Source organism: Chlorocebus sabaeus, chromosome 5, assembly GCF_047675955.1.
Source record: "Chlorocebus sabaeus isolate Y175 chromosome 5, mChlSab1.0.hap1, whole genome shotgun sequence".
In the NCBI taxonomy this organism is placed as follows: domain Eukaryota; kingdom Metazoa; phylum Chordata; class Mammalia; order Primates; family Cercopithecidae; genus Chlorocebus; species Chlorocebus sabaeus.
The window spans coordinates 83,908,842-83,931,260 of NC_132908.1; the positions used below are offsets into that span (position 1 = coordinate 83,908,842).

Here is a 22,419-nt window from a genome sequence, read left to right on the forward strand (position 1 = left end):
GGGCCTCACCAGGTCCAGGAAGTCACAGCTCCCTCTCCCACAAACCAAGGGCTGACCTGGGCAACTGAAGCCCCCTCCAGCCCTGGCCTTCTGGGGCTTCTATGCGAAAGTCTCTCAACAGTGCCCTCTTGTGGCTCCTAACGCCAAGTTTCAAGATGACGCCTGCAGGCGGAGGGCTGTCTGGGGTCCGTCTATAGAAGCCATGGTCCCGTGTGGACTGCAGCGACATTGTCCCTGGGTTAATCGGGACATGTGGTGCAGCCTCAGGTACCACTTCCCAAGAACACATCCTCACAGATGTAGACAACAGAGCCAAATACCCCTATGTACCTGGAACACAGCCACTGCCACCACCACTGAGGTCCAGACACCGCTGTCCCCCACCAGGTTTCCTGCTGCAGCCTCCAAGCTGGCTTCCCGTGTCCACTCTCGCCACTCTATTCCATCCAACACACTTCAGCTGGAGTGGTTTCTCCAAACTGCAGCCTGTGGGCACGGGCTGCTGTGGCCACTGCCTTGACCTGTCCTCCCCGGCCACTGACAGGGCCAGGGGGCCCAGGACTTCACAGCCTTCTGGAATATGCCCTCAACCTGGCTGTGGTGCAGGCTTTAGCCACACAAGTGTGATGCTCTGGCAGCCTCCCCAGCTCTCTGCCATCCGCTTCATCCTCCAGTGCTCTTGGCTGCCCATGCCACGACCCAGCCACCCTAACTGGCTTATGTGGCCGAATGCCCCCACCTGTCACCTCCAGACTGTCCCCTCCTGCTGTGCCTGTGCCCGGGCACTCTGGCATCACCTTTCATTGCCAGGTTACCTGGAATTGTCTTCAGATCTCTGCTCCAATGGAGCTTCCTCCCTGACTGGTGAGATGGGGTCTGCTCACCTTGTCTTATCTTGAGTTCACCCCAAAAGCAGAGCCTGAGGCAAGAATTGAGCGCAAGTGTTTTTTGGGGGAGGTGATGCAGGAAGCCCTGTGAGTGAGTGCGGAGGTGAGGCAAGGAAGGAGAGCTGGGATGAAGGACGCTGGCAAGAAGGTGGCCCCTGTGGGTGGTAGGGGCTCAGTCCTGCTGGGAACACAGCCCAGAGTCATCCCCGTCGAAGGGCAAGGGGACAGAAGTGCTGACCCACACCTCCCACCCATCATCGACCAAGGGCTGCTCCTGGGACATCACCTCCTGTACGTCCAGCCTGTCCCTGCAGTGGCTCCCGCAGCAAGAACACCCCAGACAGAGGTTGCTGGTCCTTGTGGCAATGTGGGAATGGTTAGCAGGTCACTGACAGCGCTCCTGGGCCCTCCTTGTGTTCATGTGTGCCTCAGTCATGACAACGACCCTTGCCTCAATTATAATACCCCCGCAGCCCAGTGGCATCCTGGGGGCAGCATATGTCTTCTTATGCTGTCTCCCTGGTGCCAGGTATCCAATAAATATCTGCTGATTGAATAAATGATGTTTAATGTTGCCCTAGGGCCACTGAAGATGTGCCCCAGGAGAACACAGCTTCCATTCCCCCAGGGAAGACAAGAGGCCCTCCATGGTGGCCACCGCAGAGGTACGGATGTGCCCAAGATACCCCGAGGCCCTGGCCCACTCGCTGTAGCCCTCTTTGTTCTGTGTATCTCAGACCCCCACATCTTTCTTCCTTGTGTCTAAAGTGGACCCCCCAGTTCAAGCATCCCAGAGTCTGGTTCCTGTTTGACACTTTTTTTAGAGAGACAGGGTCTTGCTGTGTTGCCCAGGCAGGAGTGCAGTGGTGTGATCACAGCTCATTGTAGCCTTAAAGTCCTGGGCTCAAGAGATCTTCCCGCCTCAGCCTCCCAAGTAGTTGGGACTACAGGCATGCACCACTATGCCTGGCTAATTTTTATATTTTTTGTAGAAACAGACTCTCGCTATGTTGCCCAGTCTGGTCTCGAACTCCCAGCCTCAAGTAATCTTCCCCAGCTCCTGAGTAGCTGGGATTACAGGTGCGAACTACTGTCCAAGCCTGTCTGTCACCTTTACGTCCTCCCTTTGGTCACCCCCGGAGGAATGTGTCCTTTCCTTCCTGCCCAGGCAGTAATAACAGAGATCTGCTCACGGGGAGGAACTGAGTGGTTTCTATTTTCTTCTTTGTACCTTTCTGTATCCTTAAAGTCTTTCACAGTGAATTGTGTTGCTTCTACAATTAAACTTCTCATTTTGAGATAATTATAGACTCACATACACATATAACAAATAATACAGACAGGCCAGGAGTGGTGGCTCACAACTGTAATCCCAGCATTTTGGGAGGCCGAGGCAGGCAGATCACTTGAGGTCAGGAGTTTGAGACCAGCCAGGCCAACATGGTGAAACCAAATATTAATATTAGCCAGGCATGGTGGTGCAAGCCTGTAATCCCAGTTACTCAGGAGGCTAAGGCAGGAGGATCGCTTGAGCCCAAGGAACGGAGGTTGCAGTGAGGCAAGATCGTGCCACTGCACTCCAGCCTGGGCGACAGGGTGAGACCCGGTCTCAAAAAAAAGAGAGATAATACAGAGAAACCTCACGTTATCCTTTATTCAGTTTGCCCCAACTGGTAACACATGGCAAAACCACAGTACAATACTGCAACCAGAATACTGCCACTGATGTGTTTCCAGCCACAAGAAGGCCTCATGCTGCCCCTCTATAACCACAGGCCCTTCCTTCCCACCAGACCCAGACCCTTCCTGAGCTCCCAGAAACCACTGATCTGCTCTCCATTTCTATACTTTTATCATTTCATGGTGTTATGCAGGACAACTGGATATCCACAAGCAAAAGAATGAAGCTGGACATCTACCTCATACCATATACAGAAACTAAACTCAAAATAGATTTTAAAAACCTAAATGTAAGAGCTACAACGATAACACTCTTAGAAGAAAACACAGGGCCAGGTGCAGTGGCTCACACCTGTAATCCCAGCACTTTGGAAGGCTAAGGTGGGCAGATCACTTGAGGTCAGGAGATCGAGACCAGCCTGGCCAACATGGAGAAACCCTGTCTCTACTAAAAATACAAAAATTAGCCGGGCATGGTGGCAGGCACCTGTAATCCCAGCTACTTGGGAGGCTGAGGCAGGAGAATCGTCTGAACCCGAGAGGTGGAGGCTGCAGTGAACCAAGATCACACCACTGCACTCCAGCATGGGCAACAGAGCAAGACTCTGTCTCAAAAAAAATAGAAAAAAAAAAAAGAAAACACAAGTGCAAGTCCCTGTGATATTGAATCCAGCAATGGTTTCTTAGCTATAAGCATACGACCTAAAGTCCATGCAACCTAGGAAAAAATAAACTGTGTTTCACAAAAATTTAAAACCCACGTCTACTTCAAAGGACATCATCAAGAAAATGGGTCTAGTATCCAGAATATACACAGAATACTTACAACTCAACAATAAAAAAATGGACAGACAACTCAATTAAAATGTAGACAAAAGGCCAGGCATGGTGACTCATGCCTGTAATCCTAGCACTGTGGGAGGCAGAGGCAGGAAGATCGTTTGAGCCCAGGAGTTCAAGACCAGTCTAGGCAATAAAGCGAGACCCCGTCTCCACAAAAATTAAAAAAAAAACTATTAATAGCCGGGTATGGTGGTATGTGCCTGTGTTCCCAACCACATGAGAGGCTGAAGCAGGAGGATTCCTTGAGCCCAGGAGGCCAAGGCTTTGGTGAGTTATGACTGCACCACTGCACTCCAGCCTGGGTGACAGAGTGAGACCCTGTCTAAAAACTACATATATGTGTGTAGGGGCACATCTATATATATGTGTGTGTGTGTGTATGTGTGTGTGTATCTATGTATCTATAGATAGACAAAGTATTTGAATAGACGCTTCTCCAAAGAAGTTATACAAATGTCCAACAAGCACATGGAAAGACGTTCAGCATCATTAGTTATTAGGAAAATGCAAATGGAAACCACAATGAGACACCACTCCATACCTGCTGGGATGGCTATCAGGAAAGTCACAGATGAAACAAGTGTCGTGAGGATGCAGGGAAATGGGAACCCTGGTGCACTGCTGGTGGGCATAGAAAATGGTGCAGCTGCTGTGGACAAGAGCTGGGCAGTTCCTCAAAACATGAGTAACATATGATCCAGCAGTTCCGTTCAGTTCCTCAAAACATGAAACATGGAGTAACATATGATCCAGCAGTTCCGCTCAGTTCCTCAAAACATGAAACATGGAGTAACATATGATCCGGCAGTTCCGCTCAGTTCCTCAAAACATGAAACATGGAGTAACATATGATCCAGCAGTTCCGCTCAGTTCCTCAAAACATGAAACATGGAGTAACATATGATCCAGCAATTCTGCTCCCAGGCGTACACCCCAGAAAAATGCAAACCTCTGTCCACACAAACACTTGCACGTAAATGTTCAAACCATATTATTCACAAAGTAGAATCACCGAAAAGCAGAAACAACCCAAAATTCAACCATCAATAGAAAAGACATACTGACATACGCCTCAACATGGATGAAGCGTAATGCCAAGTGAAAGAAGGCAGTCATAAAAGACCACTCATCGGATGACAGCATTGAGATGAAATGTCCCAGAACAGGCAAATCCAGAGACAGAAAGTATATCAGAAGTCACCAGGGGTTGGGGGAGATGGGAAGGAGTGACTGCTTAATGGTATGGGACTTTTTGCGGTAAATGTTCTAGAATGAACGGTGATGGTTGCACAACACTGTAAATATATTAAAAACCACTGAATTGTATACTCTAAAAGAGTGAATTTTATGATACGTAAAAGAGATCTCAGATTTTAAAATTCAGTTCACATATACAATGTTCTGCTACTTAAAGTGAGACCCACCTGACACAGGTGCTGATACCATTTTCGGACCCTTGTCCAGTGGATCTGCTGTCCCTGAAGAGACACTCGGAAATGGCTGCCCTCCCCCAGGGACACGGAGATGGGGACAAGTCCCCCCTTAATGAAGGGAAATCAGAGGATATCATTTAAGAGGTGGCCAGTTTAGAGTTTCACGAATAACATTTATTGACCACATTCATAACAGAAGCTCACCCACATTCATATGAACTTCGCTACAACCAAGAATCACCTGATGAGAAATAATTTGGGTTGAATCCTGGGTGTGGATTCTGTTCTATGAGAAAACAGCGGCTGTCACAGACGCCTCCTGATTGGAGGACTCTCGTTAAAGATCTTGATTGTGACACATTTTTGTGGATATTCTTGACAGTAGCTGAAGATTCCAACTTCAAATCCCAAAAAACTGGCTGGAAAGCAAAGCGAGAGACAGTTACTAGGACCCGGCCCCAGGCTGAGACCAGTTGCCCTCAGCATGCCCTTGGGGAACCTCCAGGAGTGGAAGGCAGAGGCACTCCACGGTGCACAGGGCTGGAGGAATCCCAGGCAGGAAAGGGGTGCGGGGACGAGGGGTGGGATGCAGTCCCGGCCACATCACTTCCCAGCTGTGGGACCAGGGCAAGGCATTCCACCTCTGAGTGCCCACTCCTTCTGAAAAGGGATGATAATGCTGGCTTTGCAGAACTGTAAAGGGAACAGGTGAAATGAAGGCAGGTCTCGCCCTGCTCTTGGGGGCTCCCTGCCGAGAGATCCTAAGTCCACTCTCTCCTTCCACCCCCAGCTGCTGCAGCACATCTCTCCAGGCTGGCAGACCAGCGGCCGAGGCTTCCCCTGAGATAAGCTGGGTGTGTGGCTTGCAGCACCTCACAGGGCACCCACACATCCCAGCCGGACAAGCTGTGCCCTCCCCTGGGATGCTGGTTGGTGCCTGCTCCGCTGCCCTGGGAGCTTGGCTCAGAAGCAGACACCTGCTATGGAAGCGTACGAACCACCAACACCACAGGGTGAGTGGCTTCCTGGGTCTTTCTAGACAAGCTGTTGATGAGGACGGGAAAAGATGGGGGCCTCCAAGAGCCAGGATTTGGGGGCTGGAAAAACAGGAAGCTGCACTGACATGCAGGTGGGTCTCCACCTGGACTGCACTTCTGGGGAACTTCAAAACAAAAGCATGCCCAGGCCCTCCCCAGAACAGTTACTCCAAATCTCTAGATGAAGCCCAGACATCTTTCTCTTTTTCTTCCCCTCTCCTTCCTTCCATTCCTTCCATCTTACCAGGTAATTTGAGCTTGAGGTCAGGGTTCAGCAATTCCCTTTTGGGTTCCCTGACCATCTACTTAACATTGATCCTTTAAAATTGTTTCTTAAATTTCTTTTAGAGATAAGATCTTGCTCTGTTGCCCAGGCTGGAGTGTACTGACACAATCAGCTTACTGCAACTGCAAACTCCTGGGCTCAAGCAATCTTTCCACCTCATCCTCCCAAGTAGCTGGGACCACAGCACCACAGTCAGCTAATTTTTTTATTTTGTATGGAGATGGGGTCTTGCTATATTGCCCAAGCTGGTCTTGAACTCCTGGGCTCAAGTGATCCTCCCACCGTGGGCTCAAGCAATCTTCCCACCTCATTCTCCCAAGTAGCTGGGACCACAGCATTACACTCAGCTAATTTTTTAATTTTGTATGGAGATGGGGTCTTGCTATGTTGCCCAAGCTGGTCTTGAACTCCTGGGCTCAAGTGATCCTCCCACCTTAGCCTCCCAAAGTGCTGGGATCCAGGTGTAGGCCACCACACCTTGCCCATCCTTTAAGGCTGGGATGCAGGTGTGGGCCACAGCACCCGGCCTCGCCCATCCTTGAAGGCCAAGTGGTGTTCTTTGCTCCTCCCAGTGTGGGTACAAAGGAGTCAAACAAAATGTGATCACCAAGTTGCCAAACATAAAAAGAAAGACAAATCCGCAAGAAAAATGACAAAGGAAAGCTCTCACTGTTGCCCAGGTACTGCTCATGCTCGGAGATCACGCAGAGCTCACTGTACCCGCTCCCAGCCCCCTTCCCCATGCATGGCCTGGAGAGGCTGGCGCCCAGGCCCACAAGGGACCCATACCTGATGCACATTACCTGATGCACATCACAGCCTCGACTGTGACTGCCCAGGGAGCGGGAGGTAATGTCCAACTCTATGAGAATGGATAACCCAAAAAACACGGGAGGGGCTCCCACTCCCAGGTGTGGCAGAGTGACCAAGACCGGGCTAAGCTCCTGCTGTGAACAACTAGAAAATAGGGCAGGACACCTGGCAGCTATCTGCAGACACTGCACATTTTGAATCTTCCTCTTCCAATTGCATGGAGGAGACAAGGAGCAAACAAGTAAATGCATGTAAATTCAATTGTGTATGCATGTTTGTTCACAGGTCTCCTCGTCCATGCAGGGTGATGCAGGCCTCCAGGCAGGAAGGAGCTGCAATGGGCAATGATGGGGACGAGGAGGGGAGGGGAGGCTTTGCAGAGGAGCCACTGCCTAGGCCGAGAGTAAATGGGGAGGAAGAAGCAACTGTTCCCCGAAGTCCTGCTGCGGCCTGGGGAGTGGCCCTGGAGGCTTCCTGGGGGAGGGATCCCAGCAGAAAGCCATGGCTATGAGCAGCAAGAGTGCCAGGGGTAAAACTCGAAGCCTAGGTGAGGGTAGGGACTAGAGACCAGGGAAAGGGGCTTTCTAGTATGGAGCCTGGCGGCTAGGGTTCAAGCTGGGGGTACAGGCAGGAGGTCCCTATACCTGAGGGGGTGCTCAGAGCTCAGAGGCTGGAGGGCGAGTGGCTGTTAAGATGCACCATCGACCCCAACATAACAATGGAAATGTATGGAAACTGGGACCCGTGTCCTTCTGGGAGTAGGGCCATTTTAGAACTTGGGAACAGGCCGGGCGCGGTGGCTCAAGCCTGTAATCCCAGCACTTTGGGAGGCCGAGACGGGCGGATCACGAGGTCAGGAGATCGAGACCATCCTGGCCAACACGGTGAAACCCCGTCTCTACTAAAAATACAAAAAAAAAAAAATAGCCGGGCGAGGTGGCGGGCGCCTGTAGTCCCAGCTACTCGGGAGGCTGAGGCAGGAGAATGGCGGGAACCCGGGAGGCGGAGCTTGCAGTGAGCTGAGATCCGGCCACTGCACTCCAGTCTGGGCTACAGAGCAAGACTCCGTCTCAAAAAAAAAAAAAAAAAAAAAAAAGAACTTGGGAACAGAGAAGGGGTGGAAGTGCCCCATGAGGCCCCCGCCGCCCCCACGAGGCCCCCGCCGCCCCCAGACTGCCCTGGCATCTCTAGGCGAGGCGGGGCAGAGCCTGCGCCGTGCAGAGCGCCACAGGGCACACTCACAGCGCCCCGCCTCGGCTGCCTGTCAAGTTAACCCCTGCCCCCAACTCTCCCTCGGTCACCAAGCGTCCCTCAGGTGGACATCACCATGCCAGGGCCACCCGCTGTCCCCCATTCCCCACCTGCTCACCGAATGGCCACAATGACCCTCGGGATGGCCTGGAGGAGGGCCAGGAGGGCAAGGCGCAGCAGACACACTGGGCGAGCCGGTAGCTCATCCTGGTCGGGGGCCTGGAGCTGCTGGCACTTGGGCAGCAGGCGCTCGTCACCGCAGATCCGCCAGCAGTTGTGCCAGGAGCATGCATCCAGCTGGGGTGCTAGGCACAGAAAAGGTGGGATGAGGACAGGGCGTGTTCCCCAGGACTCTGTGAGCCACAAGGAGGCTGCAACACCAGCCCCAGAGCCTCTGGGAAACAGGGACTTCCAGGGCCCAGCCACAGCCCCGGGGTGGGGACACTGATCCGGAGCTAACGAGATAAAGGCCATCTTGCGGGTTTATGATTTCCTGAGTAACACCGGCATTGGGGCTGTCTTTCAAGAAGCTTTCTCTTTTAGAACCGCATATGGAACATGTACAACGTCTAACTAGGATTTGCTTCCAAATCATCTTTTTTGGAGCGGGAGTGGGTGGTGAAGATCAGAGGAACCACACTGGATAATGACTGGAGCTGAGTGATGCTGATTTAAGCCAATCTCCACTTCGGGGAGTATTTGAAATTTTCCATAATAAAAATTTAAGGAAAGCCACAAGCACAGATGGAATTCTGGCATTTCCATTTCCCTGATGCTCTTCAGCACTTTCCACACGGGGTCTGGTCAGCACGTGATCCTCCAGATACCAGAGTTTGTTTTTATTTTTTATTACACTGTTAATATGCTACTAATATAAAATATATACTAATTATGTTAACATAAATATCATAAATATACTTTCCTTATGAAAAATTATGGCACAAAAACATAGAGGAGAAAAGCATCTAAGTCTGTCTTTACAAGAAAAAATGTAAGATCAGAAATGTGAACTTTCTTGTTAAAATGGAAATCAGTCAGATTTGAGGCCAAAGAAAATGTCTCACTGTTTTAAATCACTCCCTACTGGAGGCCAAAGGGGAGAACGATCATAATTCTCCTGGCAGCAACGAGCCCTGCTCTCTTCACTCTGCTGGGAAATCTTCTGGCGTGAATGGGTTTGAGGCTCGAAACGTTACTTACATAAGTCACTTAAACTGCAAAGCAATGATTGGAGTAAAAATTAATGCTGTTTTTATTTTAAGTATCAGATACCAGATGATGCATGTCAACTAAGCTTTTAGCTTTTCTTAAAAGACGCAAAGTTTTCTTTCTTTTTTTTTTTTTTTGAGACGGAGTCTCGCTCTGTCGCCCAGGCTGGAGTGCAGTGGCCGGATCTCTGCTCACCGCAAGCTCCGCCTCCCGGGTTCACGCCATTCTCCTGCCTCAGCCTCCCGAGTAGCTGGGACTACAGGCGCCCGCCACCTCGCCCGGCTATTTTTTTGTACTTTTTAGTAGAGACGGGGTTTCACCGTGTTAGCCAGGATGGTCTCGATCTCCTGACCTCGTGATCCGCCCGTCTCGGCCTCCCAAAGTGCTGGGATTACAGGCTTGAGCCACCGCGCCCGGCCAAGACGCAAAGTTTTCAAAGCCAAAAATATTTAATAAATATAAACCCAAAAATGTGTGATTATACGGTTCGAAGAGCCATAAGAGGTGAGCGGTTGGTTGGTGATTATTTGTTTCCCAAGCATTCCCCGACTCCTGCCTCTGCAGGTTCCACTCAAATCACTCATCTTTTCCAGGGACCCCAACCCCATTCATAGATTTACTCATTCATACATTCCATCAAAGCAAACCCACTGCAAAGAGTCGGCGCACCAAGGGAAGGACATGATGCCGGCCCAGAAAACACAGACACGGCAGCCCTTCGCACCAGGAAACACCTTCAAGATCAAGTCCAGCCCACTCCTTTTAGAGACAAAGAAAGTAATGGTGGGGGTGGAGGTCCTGATTTCCCCATATACTATGTCATGAGAGCAGAAATACACATATGTGCCAGGTCACAGACAGATCAATCTACATACCAGGTCATAGACACAGAAATACATAAATATACTTAACTACGAATACATAAGGGGACTGCAAAAAGTTTGTAGAACATGGAATTAAAAAATAAAAATAGCCCAGGCACAGTGGCTCACACCTGTCATCCCAGCACTTTGGAAGGCTAAAGCAGGTGGATCACCTGAGGTCAGGAGTTCAAGACCAGCCTGGCAGATGGTGAAACCCCATCTCTAATAAAAATACAAAAATCAGCTGGTTGTGGTGGTACGCTCCTATAGTCCCAGCTACTCAGGAGGCTGAGGCAGGAGAATCGCTCGAACCCAGGAAGCGGAGGTTGCAGTGAGCCGAGATCACGCCATTGCACTCCAGCCTGGATGACAGAATGATACTCCATCCCAAAACAAAATAAAAATAAAGAAATAAAAAATATCAAGTTTGTTTCTCAACATAAGCTCCACAAGGTCAAGACACTTTTGTCAGTGATGACACCAGCCGTTTAGTCCATCTTGAAAGAGCTGAGGGTCCTGGGAATTTAAACACATCAATGCAGTCTTTTATTACATTATTAACTGAAGAAAATGGGTGCCCTTTAAAGATTTTTTAAGATTAGAAAACAAAGAAGACAGAAAGAGCCAAATCAGGACTGTAATTTGGCTGTAAGGTGGATGCCTAATAATTTCCCATCAAAACTCTCACAAAGTTGCCCTCGTTTGACAAGAGGAATGAGCGGGAGCCTTGCTGTGGTCGAGAGGGACTCTGGTGGAGCTTTCCAGAGTGTTTTTCTGCTAGAGCTTTGGCTAACTTCCTCAAAACACTCCCACAATAAGCAGATGTTGGCTGGACACAGTGGTTCATGCCTCTAATCCCAGCACTTTGGGAGGCCAAGGTGGGAGGATCATGAGGTCAGGAGTTTGAGACCAGCCTGACCAACATGGTGAAACCCCGTCTCTACTAAAAATACAAAAATTAGCCAGGGGTGGTGGTGCACGCCTGTAATCCCAGCTACTCGGGAGGCTGAGGAAGGAGAATCACTTGAACCCAGAGGGCAGAAGTTGTGGTGAGCCCAGACTGTGCCACTGCACTCCAGCCTGGGCGACAGAGCGAGACTACATCTCAGTCAATCAATCAATCAATCAATCAATAAGCAGATGTTATCATTCTTTGGTCCTCCAGAAAGTCAACCAGCAAAATGCCTTGAGCATCCCAAAAAACTGTGCCATGACCTTTGCTCTTGTCCCATCCACTCTTACCATGATGGGACCACGATTAGCCCTCGACAGCCATTGCTTTGGTTGTGCTTTGTCTTCAGGATGGTACTGGCAAAGCCATGTTTCATCTCCTGTTACAATTCTTCAAAGAAATGTTTTAGGATCTTGATCCCACTTCTTTAAAATTTCCACTGAAAGCTCTGTTCTTGTCTGCAGCTGATCTGAACACAATGGGTTTGGTGCCCTCTGAGTGGAAGGTTTGCTCATCCTTGATTCTGCAGTCAGAATTGTGTAAGCTGAGCCAGTTGAGATGTCTGTGATGTTGGCTAGTGTTTCTGCTGGTAATCATCAGTCCTCTTTATTTGGGGCATGAACAATATGAATGTTTTTTCTCACAAACTGATGTGGATGGGCTGGCACTGCAGGCTGCACCTTCAGCCTCGCCTCATCCCTTCTTAAATGAGTCACCCATCTGGAAACTGCTGTTCTGTGGTGCACTGTCACCATAAACTTGTCATAAAGTATCAATGACTTTACCATTGTTCCACCCAAGCTTCACCATAAAGATGTTTGTTCTGGCTTCAATTTTAGCAGAATTCATGCTGCTCTGAAACGGACTCTTTTTAAACTGATGTCTTCTCCTTCTTAGCACCTCAAACTAGACCCTATTCAGATATGTTATAATAAGTTAGTATGAGTTTAGTTTGGTGCAAAAAAAACCTGAAATCCATACATTGTTTCATTGCTTTTTTTATTATATACATTTTCTTTTTCTTTTTTTTCTTTTTTTTTTTTTTGGAGACAGAGTCTTACTCTGTTGCCCAGGCTGGAGTGCAATGGTGTGATCTCAGCTCACTGCAACCTCTGCCTCCTGGGTTCAAGCAATTCTCATGCCTCAGCCTCCCAAGTAGCTGGGACTACAGACATGTGCCACCATGCCCAACTAACTTTTTGTATTTTAGCAGAGACAAGGTTTTATTATGTTGCCCAGGCTGGTCTCAAACTCCTGAGCTCAGGCAATCCAGTCTCCTCAGCCCCCCAAAGTGCTGGGATTACAGGCATGAGCCACAGCACCTGGTATATTATATGCATTTCCCATAAACTTTTTCAAGGCCCCTCATATGAATGCATATTGTATTGTGAATACATGAATGTGAGTATATACTATGACTATCATGAACATGTGAATGTATATACACCAGGTCACAAACGTATGAATGTATGACCATACTATGTAATGAATAGATACGTAAGTTTTGTGTTTTGAATATACAATGTGCCATGACTATATGAGTGTATGAGTATATAATAGGATATATATAGGAATATGTACTATGTCATAAATATATACACACATACTATGTCATAAATTATAGAAGATTGGAGCTTCATAAAACCACTTTAGGTCTCATCTACGCCCAGGCTGGGAGTTGGCTTCATCCGGAGAGCCACTGCTGGCAGATGGGTAGGGTCTGCTGTAGAGCAGAGGTTTCTCTGGGCTCACTGGGGGAAGGTAGTGGGTGACCAGGGATGGCTGTTGAGAAGGGGAGGGAAGCCACATGCATGTCACTGTTACACTGTGGGCAGGTGTCTGGGAATGAGAGGTTCCCCTGCCATACACCATGATGCTCATGAACCCCGCCTTTCTGGGGAGGGGGATGACATGAGACACACGCACACTGGAGTTACCTTGGATGCCTTTCAAACTCTCCTGCCTCCTGACCATCTAAAAGACAAGAATGGAGGCAAGCAGTCAGCCTGGTGACCCTCCAAGGGGGGAGAGCCTGGTGATTGAGACTCCAAACCTCCAGGAGGGGTGCTGGCTGCCTCAAGATAAAAGCCCTGGGCTCCTCCTTATAAGGCCTGCAGGCTCTTTTCTCTGAGGACAGCCTGCCACCCAATGATGGAAAACCAGCAACTGGAAGTCAGGGGGAAGGAAGGAAGCTCCTGTCTACCACCCAGGACACGGGGAAGGCAGGGGAGTGAGAGGCCCAGGGAGCTAGGAAGGGGCCTGCTGCCGCTGCCCAGAACTAGCGCTGTGGAGGCAGCCAGCAAGAGCAGAGAGGACAGGCCATCTGGTGGTGGCCCATCCGGGGCACCCTCCTTCTCACCTCCCTCTATGCAGCCAGGGCCAGAAGAGAGAGTCAGAGGAGGGCCGGGCCAGGGAAGGGAGGTGGTGTGAGAAGGACGAGGCAGGGAGGTGAGAGAGGCCGAGGAGAATGCAGTGTGGGAGGAAGAGAGGGAGGAAAGCAGCAGCAGCAGCAGTGAGGGCCAGAACAAACAGCCCTCTGCAGAGCGCAGCGTGGCCCTGCCCTTCCAGTGCCAACTGGGAGACTGAGCCGGCCTCCCTGAGCCACACCTGCCCTCTGTGCTCCCAGGCCCATGGCCACAACTGCCACGGGATCTTCTCTGGACACCACAGAGGCCTCTGTGGGAGCAGAGCCCAGGTACCCCTCTTCCCCTTCTTCCTCCCGTCTCCCCTTTTCCCGGCCCCCACCTCACTCTTCAGTCCTCACTGCAGTGTGCGCCTCCTCCTTACCTGCGGCTGAGACCTCAGAACCTGGGGCACCCAGTAGGGCATCACTGCCTGGTCCCTAGGCATCGGGAGGCGGCCCCCAAAGCGATGGCATAGGCAGGGGCACATCTTGGTGGTTTGGGGGATATAAAACTGAACCATCTTTTGACTCTAACAGAGAGGATGGGAGGAGAAGATTCAGAAGGGGATGGAGCCACTCCTGCCCCCAGCGACTCCCTGATGGAGCCATTCCCCAGAAGCGACTCCCTGATGGAGCCATTCCCCAGAAGACTCCTGGCTCGGTCTTGGTATGAGGGCAGGCCCTGGAGAGCTGTTTCCGCCCACAAGCACACCCAACCACTCCAGATAAGGGACTGTGGTCTACTGTCTACAACATGCCCACTGTTGGGAGACACAAGACCTCCGTGGCTCACCTGGATTCCCTACCCCTCATCTGCACCTGTGCCCTGGCAGAGCACGCAGGTTGGTATTGGAAGACCTGGCTCTATCCTGGCCTGGTGGTCTCCAGCTGGGGTCCTTGGGCACGACACTTAGCATCCCTGTGCCTCAGTGCTCTCAGCTATAAAGAGGGCTCTGCTGGCATCTTAACAAAGTCTATCAGGTTCTAAAATAGACAGCCTTTGATGCGGCAATTCCACTTGCAGGAATGTTTCCTATGAGGATGCTTTCACATCTGCAAAGTTACTATGTACAGAAATATTCGCTGCACCATTATCAGGAGTGACTGGACAGCCTGAATGTCTTTCAGTAAGAGACAATAAATGACAGACATCGGGCAATAGGGTATAGGCAGCCTTGGGAAGAATGGAACAGAGCTGTCTGGACTGACATGGAATAAACTCTGAGACAGGATATGAAGTGAGGAAAATGCAGCACTGTGAGTTCAGTACACTACCATTTGCATTTTTCAAAAAGGAATGTGCACGCAATCGTATGTATGTGAATTATAGCAAATGACACTCTTGCCTCAGTTCCTCACCCTCCCTACAGCCCACCCTTGGCACTGTGACCCTGCAGCCTCTCCAGCAGAAAGACAGGGTGGTCACACCTCTCAGCTGCGGGTTCGACCAGGCATATGGTTTGGGCAACAGGATGAGGAGGAGGTTACAGCAGGAGGAGGAGTTACAGCCCTGCACGTAGTGGTAGGGGCTATCAGAAATCGGGGGGAAGGCCGGGAGCAGTGGCTCATGTCAGTAGTCCCAGCATTTTGGGAGGCCAAGGCAGGTGGATCACTTAAGGTCAGGAGTTCGAGACCAGACTGGTCAATATGGTGAAACCCCATCTCTACTAAAAATACAAAAATTAGCCGGGAGTGGTGGCAGGCATCTGTAATCTCAGCTACCCGGGAGACTAAGGCAAGATAATCACTTGAACCTGGGAGACGGAGGTTGTAGTGAGCCAAAATCATGCCACTGCACTCCAGCCTGGGCGGCAGAGTGAGACTCCATCTCAGAAAAAAAAAAAAAAAGAAAAGAACAGAAAAAGAAAAACTGAATGCCATCCCTCATAAGCAGGATAAGAATGTCTCCTCACTGCTCTATTCAACACTGTAGTGAAAGGTCTAGCCAGCGTATCAAGCAAGAAAAATAAAAGTCTCCAAATCGAAAAGGGAGAAAGAAAGCCATCTCTACTTGCAGATGACACAATCATCTGTGTAGAATATCTGATGGAATCCACAAAAAGAGCTACTAGAATAAATAGGCTTAGCAATATTGTAGAATACAAGAACAACAGACAAAAATCAGTTGTACTTCTAAATACCAGCAATGCAAAGTCATACATTGAAATTCAAAAACAATGTCATCAAAATTATGAAATACTTACGGGTAAATCTGACAAAAAAAAATGTATAAAGCCTATATAATAAAAGTTGCAAAATATTTATGGGAAATATTAAAGAAAACCTAAATAAATGTAGAAATGTATCATGTTTATGGGTCAAAAGACTCAATATTTTTCAAAAGACAATTCTCTTCAAACTGATCTACAAAGCCCATACAGTCCCAACGAAAATCCCAGTAGGGTGCTTTTGTAGAAATTGACAAACTGATTGTAAAATTCACATGGAAATGCAAAAAATATATATATATAGCCAACTCTGAAAAACAAAGTTTGAAAATGAGCCCTACTTGACTTCCAGACATTATAAAGTCAAGACACAATAATCAAGACAGTGTAGTATTAGCATAAAGATAGACAATTAGATCAGAAGAGGGTTCACAAATAAATTCATACATATATGAACAACTGTCTTAGTCCACTTGTGTGGCTATAAAGGAATAGCTGAGGCAGTGTATTTTATTAAGAAAAGAGGCTTGGCCAGGTGTGGTGGTGGTTCATGCCTGTAATCCCAGCACTTTGGAAGGCCAAGGCAGGTGGATCACTTGAAGTCAGAAGTTTGAGACTAGCCTGGCCAACATGGTAAAACCCCATCTCTACCAAAAATATTAAAATTAGCCGGGCATGGTGGCGAGTGCCTGTAATCCCAACTACTTAGGGGTCTGAGGTAGGAGGCAGGGGAATCACTTGAACCTGGGAGGCAGAGGTTGCAGTGAGCTGAAATCAATCATGCCACTGCACTCCAGTGTGGACGACAGAGCAAGACTCTGTCTCAAAAAAAAAAAAAAGAGGTTTATCTGGTTCACGATTCTGATGGCTGGAAAGTTCAAGATTGGGAGTCTGCTTCCTCTCATGGTGGAAGGTGAAGGGGAGCCCACATATGTTGAGATCACATACGAGAGAGGAAGCCAGAAAAAGGGGAGGAGATGCCAGGCTCTTTTTAACAACCAGCTCTCTTGGGAACTAGTAGAGAGAGAACTGAGTCACTACCATAAGGACAGCACCAATCCATCCAGGAGGGACCTGCCCCCCATGACCCGAATACCTCCAACACTGGGGATCCCTAGCTCCAACACTGGAGATCAAATTTTATCATGAGGTTTGAGGGGACAAACATCTAAACTACAGCAACAACTAATCTTTGACAAAGGTATAAAGGCGGGTCAGTAGAGAAAATACAGCCCTTACAATAGATGGTGCTAGAAAAATTAGACTGTCATATGCAAACAAACCCAATTCAAGGCTGGGCACGGTGGCTCATGCCTGTAATCCCAGCACTTTGGGAGGCTGAGGTGGGCGGATCACCTGAGATCAAGAGTTCAAGATCAGCCTGGCCAACATGGTGAAACCCTGTCTCTACTAAAAATACAAAAAATTAGCCAGGCATGGTGGTGTGTGCTTGTAGTCCCAGCTACTTGGGAGGCTGAGGCAGAAGAATCGCTTGAATCTGGGAGGTGGAGGTAGAAGTAGAAACAACCCAAATGTCCTTCTGGGTGAGTGAATAAACTGTGATCTATTCATATAATGCAGCATCACTCAGTAATAAAAAGAATGACCAAGATCATGCCCCTGCACTCCAGCCTGGGCAAAACAGCAAGACTCTATCTCCAAAAAAAAAAATTCAATCCATACCTCACACTATATACAAAAATTAACTCAAAATGGATCACAGAAATAAACATAAAATTATAAAACTTCTAAAAGGAAACATCAGAAAAAACCTTTTCTGACCTCTGGCTCAGCAAAGATCTGTTAGCTACGACACCTGAAGCATGATCCACTGCTGTGCTGGGGATAGGCACACCTAGGCAAGATCCAGAAAACATGGAATTGATAAACTGAACTTCACCAAAAGGTAAAACTTCTCTCTCTGAAAGATACTGATAAGAGAATAAAAAGACAAGCCAGGTCAGGCATGGTGGCTCGCACCCTGATCCCAGCACACTGGGAGGCCGACACAGGTGGATCACTTGAGCCCAGGAGTTTGAGACCAGCCAGGGCAACAAAGTGAGACCTTATCTCCATAAAAAATAAACAAAATTAGCCTTGTATGGTGGTGCACACCTGTGGTTCCAGTTACTTGAAGGGCTGAGGCGGGAGGATTGCTTGAGCTGGGGAGTTCAAGTTTGTAGTGAGCCAAGATTGTGCACTCCATTCTGGGCAACAGAGTGAGACCCAGTCTCAGGAAAAAAAAAAAAAAAAAGACGGGCGAAAGACATGGAAAGATATTTAAAAATTGAATCTGAGATCAATAATTTGCATCTAGAATATATAAAGAACCATCAAAACTCAGTAATTTAAAAAAGCAATTCTTATAAAGGGGCAAAATAATTAAACAGATGCTTCATCGAGTAAGACATCAGATATCAAAAGCACATGAAGAGATCCTTGACATCACCAATTATGACAGGTATACAAATGAAAACTATAATGAGATAGACACCTATTAAGACGGCTCAAATTAAAAAGATCAGCCAAACCAAGTGTTGATGACAATGTGGAGGAATTGGAACTTTAGATACTGCTGGTAGAAATGTAAAATGGTGGAAAACAGTCAACAGACTTCTTTTTTAAAGTTAAATATACAACTACCATATGATTCAGGAATTCCACTCCTTGGTATTTACCAAAGAAGAATGAAGGCATATGTGAGTACAAAGCCTTGTACACAAATGTTCATAGCAGCTTTGTGTGTAACACATAAGAAGTAGAAACAACCCAAATGTCCTTCTGGGTGAATGAATAAACCGTGGTCTATTCATATAATGCAGCATTACTCAATAATAAAAAGAATGACTATTGATGCCCATGATTACGTAGAAGAATCTCAAAATAATTATGCTAAGTGAAAGAAGCCAGACGAAAGAGTACACAGTCTATGACTTCATTTATATAAAATTCTCAGAAATGCAAATTAATCTACAGTGACAGAAAGCAGATCAGTGTTTGTCTGGGGATGTCAGGGTACAGAATGTTGGGTAAAGTTAAAAGGAGCCCACGGACATGGTTAAGGGTTGTGTAAATGCTCATTATCTTGATGGTGGTGGTGGGTTCAGGGGGGAATACCTATGGCAAGACTTACCACATGGTACATTTTCCACACGTGCAGTTTATCATATGCCAATCAAACCTCTAAAAGTCTAGTTTTTAGAAAAAACTGTTTAAAAATCACAGATCCTTTTAAAGTTCATAAGTATGATAACTGGGCACTCATGCACATGTGTGAGGTGTGCTTCCCTCAGGCCTTGCTACGATGTCAGCACATTACCCATCTGACACGAAAATAAATAAATAATCTCAAACTGTCTTCTTGAAATGTTAAAATATCCATTCATATAATACTTCTAATTCTGAGGGGTGACTGGTCCCCTGACATTCACCCTGGACCCGGGGTGAAGACTTCCTGGTTCAAGTCACCTACCTGCTTTCGGGGTCTCAGGGACAGAGGGACCCAGTAAGGCAGTGCTGCTTCCACCCTGGGCACAGGTAGGCGGCCCCCGAATCTGGTCTGGCACTCACAGCAGACGGCCCAGGGGCCAGGGTGCATCTGAGTAAGATCCAGAAACGACAGAACTGAGTTTGATGCTGCATTTGCAGGGATACAGGAGGCTCTCAGGCACAGTAGATCTGTGCTCAGGAAGATGGTGTCCGGGGGCAGGGTCCCTGGCTCCTACTGCAGCTTGGAAAGAAGCAGGCTACCATGGCTTGCCCTGAGACCTCCAAGGTCATTTGGAGGGGGATCTGCCAGAGCTTGCAAACCAGGTGCACCGGGATTCTCGGCCATTTACTGCCATGCTACAATGAGCAAGTCTCATGGTCCCCTCTGAAAATGGGGATGTACAAGCAGCTTTAGAGCTTATGGGCACATGAGCACTGCCCTTAGGGCCATCTGTCTCACTCTGGTCTGCAAGAGCTTCCACATCCATCCCGTGTGACCTTCGCAACACCCTCAGGCAGGAAGGAGAGGGGCTGCCATCACCTCCAGGGGCAGACGGAGAAGCTGATGCCCAGAGCAGGTACATTAGGTGGCCTGCTGAACTCTGAGGTGTTGTGACAGCCTGGCAGGTGTTCTGGAGGCCCAGGGATAGCTCCTGCACCCACACTTTTGTGTTTGTAGCATTCTCTCATGGGATGCAGCTTCTGGACCCACATTCTCTGCTCTCCTCACCCCACAAGGGCATGTTGGGGTCAGGGTCAAGTGGCTGAGGATTTGCTTTCCTTACCGAATGACCTGGGAGGCACACTTCTTTCTTGTAGGTTTGAAATGGGCTATTCCTAGAAAAGAAGAACAGAAAAGCTTAGGGTTTGTGTAAACTAGGGGGCAGGGATGCTAGGGCACAGGCCTGGGCCTGCCTTCTCAGAACTGACTCTTAACAATAAAGCCCAGGGGTGGCGGGGACACGGGAGGATCCTCTGAGCCCAAGAAGAGTGAGAGGGTGACATCAGAAGCAGGTGTGTGCTTGCTCACGCGTTAATGTCTAGGGGATCCTGGGGGCTGGCTCTCGTGGAATCTCGCATTCCCAAGGCAACCAACTTCAAGCTGACTCCAGCTAAACTTGTGCTTGGACCATCAGAAAAGATGGGAGCATTCCAACCTAGTGAGAACTTTCCTAGACATGGAGCTGCCAATCACATCACCTGTGATGGTTTGTCAGACATCCCCAACTTACTGAAATACTGAAGGAAAATATCGTCAAAGTGTCCATTAATGAACCTCCTTCCACTATAAAAACCCAGGCGCTTTGTCTCTGGGATGACAAAGCATTTGGGGTTACACAGCCTGTGTTACTCTTCCCTGTTCCACCCCACAACAAACTGCTTGAATGCTGACTGATAAAGCGTCTCCAGTGGGTGCAAAGCCCTGCTTCCCTGACAGTGGTGGGTCAAAGTGTTTTGTACTGTGGAAACCGTAAGAGTGATACAAGTGCTTTCATGTTTCATTGTCATAATAACCATTATTATTAGTGCTGTTTTTTGTTAAAGTAATAGATTCAAGCATCAACTCTCCCAGCTAATGCTTGAAAACAGAGGATAGGGGCATTGCCCTCCACAGCATCCAAGGCCCCTTCTGGTAAAGACAGCACTGCTATATTCCTGGTAGGGGAGGGGGCCCACACCCATCTCAGGTAGTGCAGGTGGGCCCAACTCACCACTGCCCAGCCTGGAAGGCTGGGGAAAAAAGAAACTCCTTTCTGTTGAGGTTGATAATCTGATAACATGTAAACCTCAGGAGGTCCTGGTGATCATCTTGCCTCCACACGGAAGCCAGTAAAAGGGAAGGAAGCTGAAAAATGGAGAGAAACCTTCCAGGACCATGGTCAGTGCGTACCTGGATACATCCATGCCTGAAGGCCTACTTCTGATATTTTCAGTTATGTGGAACCATCAGTTGCGTTTTTGTGTTTCTGCCAATGTAAGTGAGGTTCCTGTGGGTCGCGGTCAAGAGTTCTGCCTACGTACAGGTAATGCAGCAATGCCGGGGCGGGAACTCACAGACGCGGTGTCGGGTGCCCGCGGGCAGGATTCAGGACGCACTTGCCTGCCATCCTGCGCCCCGGGTGTGAGTGCCAACCTGCAGAGCCCGACGCACCCCGCGCCCGGATCCCCGTCAGCAGCGCCCGAGGCTGCTCCAGTGGCCTCATGATGATGGTGACAACGCCGCGGGGGCAGTGGGGACCGGCTCGCACGCGTATGGCTTCTTATGGCTGACGCGCCTTTTCACACACACATCGTCCGCAGGCCCTGACGCCCCAGCTCCCGCCTTTCCCTCCTGCCTCAGCCCGAAGCCAGCCCGAGAGCAACCCAAACCTCAACATCAAACCGTCTGAGGAGCCCAACAGTCCCCGCGCGCCCGCCAGTCCCGCTGATTGGCCCGCGCCCAGCCAATCAAAAATGGCCTTCTGGGTATGTGAACTTAGCTGGCGGCTGATTGGTCCCTCGCGCAGAGACGCGGGGTCAGCGGGTCAGAGCGCGGCTGTGTAGGGCTGCTATTCCCGCTGGGGTAGGTTCTGCAGACCCCGGGCCGTGGAGCCACTCACCATTTCCGACGGATGGGCCGGAGGGGCCACCGGCCGCACCAGCCAGGGTCTCGGTACCCTGCAAGGAGAGAAAGGTGGGAGCAGCCCGCGCGGGGCCCTGCGTCTTGCATAGGCGCTTCTGGTAAAGTCACTCCTTTATAGATACAGGAGTTGGCGCTGGATCGCTGCGTCCTCAGGTGGGGCTCGAATCGTGACTTTTAGAGAAATAGGTTTTGTTTTGTTTTGTTTTTTGTTTTCAAAACAACCTGGGGTTTAAAGGCCGCGGAATTGGAAGCAGTCGTCACCCGGTGGCCTGGGCGTGCAAGCGCCGAAGCTCTGGCTGGCCATTAGCCTTCCCACCCCACCCGCTCTTTTCGCTTGAACGCGTGTACTTTGCGCAGTTGCTGACATGGAGACAGGACGCATAAAATATTAATGTCTTAATATTTTAGTAAAACCCAGTGCTCTCTGCCTCTCTAATTATCTTAAGTTATTGCCAGTTCCAATTTGTATTTCTTGCAAACG

At 49.0% G+C, this 22,419-nt stretch overlaps 1 protein-coding gene and 1 non-coding gene across 5 annotated transcripts; one reads left to right on the forward strand and one right to left on the reverse strand.

Annotated features, from left to right (window-relative positions):
* Nucleotides 1-2,520: 2,520 nt before the first annotated feature.
* Nucleotides 2,521-21,875, reverse strand: C5H16orf95 (chromosome 5 C16orf95 homolog). Of its 4 annotated transcripts, none has more exons than XR_012093005.1 (6): nt 21,207-21,848; nt 20,101-20,152; nt 19,299-19,424; nt 8,349-8,535; nt 5,085-5,262; nt 2,521-4,951 (listed from the first exon to the last, which is right to left on the reverse strand). XR_012093005.1 is itself a non-coding variant. In XM_038008188.2 (6 exons), the coding sequence occupies exons 1-6, from the start codon at nt 21,517-21,519 to the stop codon at nt 4,815-4,817; spliced, it is 795 nt and encodes a 264-aa protein (XP_037864116.2). In that variant the 5' UTR covers nt 21,520-21,875; the 3' UTR covers nt 2,521-4,814. The 4 variants fall into 4 exon arrangements, 3 of the variants coding, with proteins under 3 accessions (XP_037864116.2, XP_037864113.2, XP_007992476.3); XM_038008188.2 differs by having other exon boundaries at nt 8,341-8,535; nt 21,413-21,875; XM_038008185.2 differs by having other exon boundaries at nt 8,341-8,535; nt 21,207-21,334.
* On the forward strand, nt 19,052-19,155 carry LOC119627780 (small nucleolar RNA U13). Its single transcript, XR_005244012.2, has one exon. It is a non-coding gene; the product is annotated as a small nucleolar RNA U13 (small nucleolar RNA).
* Nucleotides 21,876-22,419: the final 544 nt, after the last annotated feature.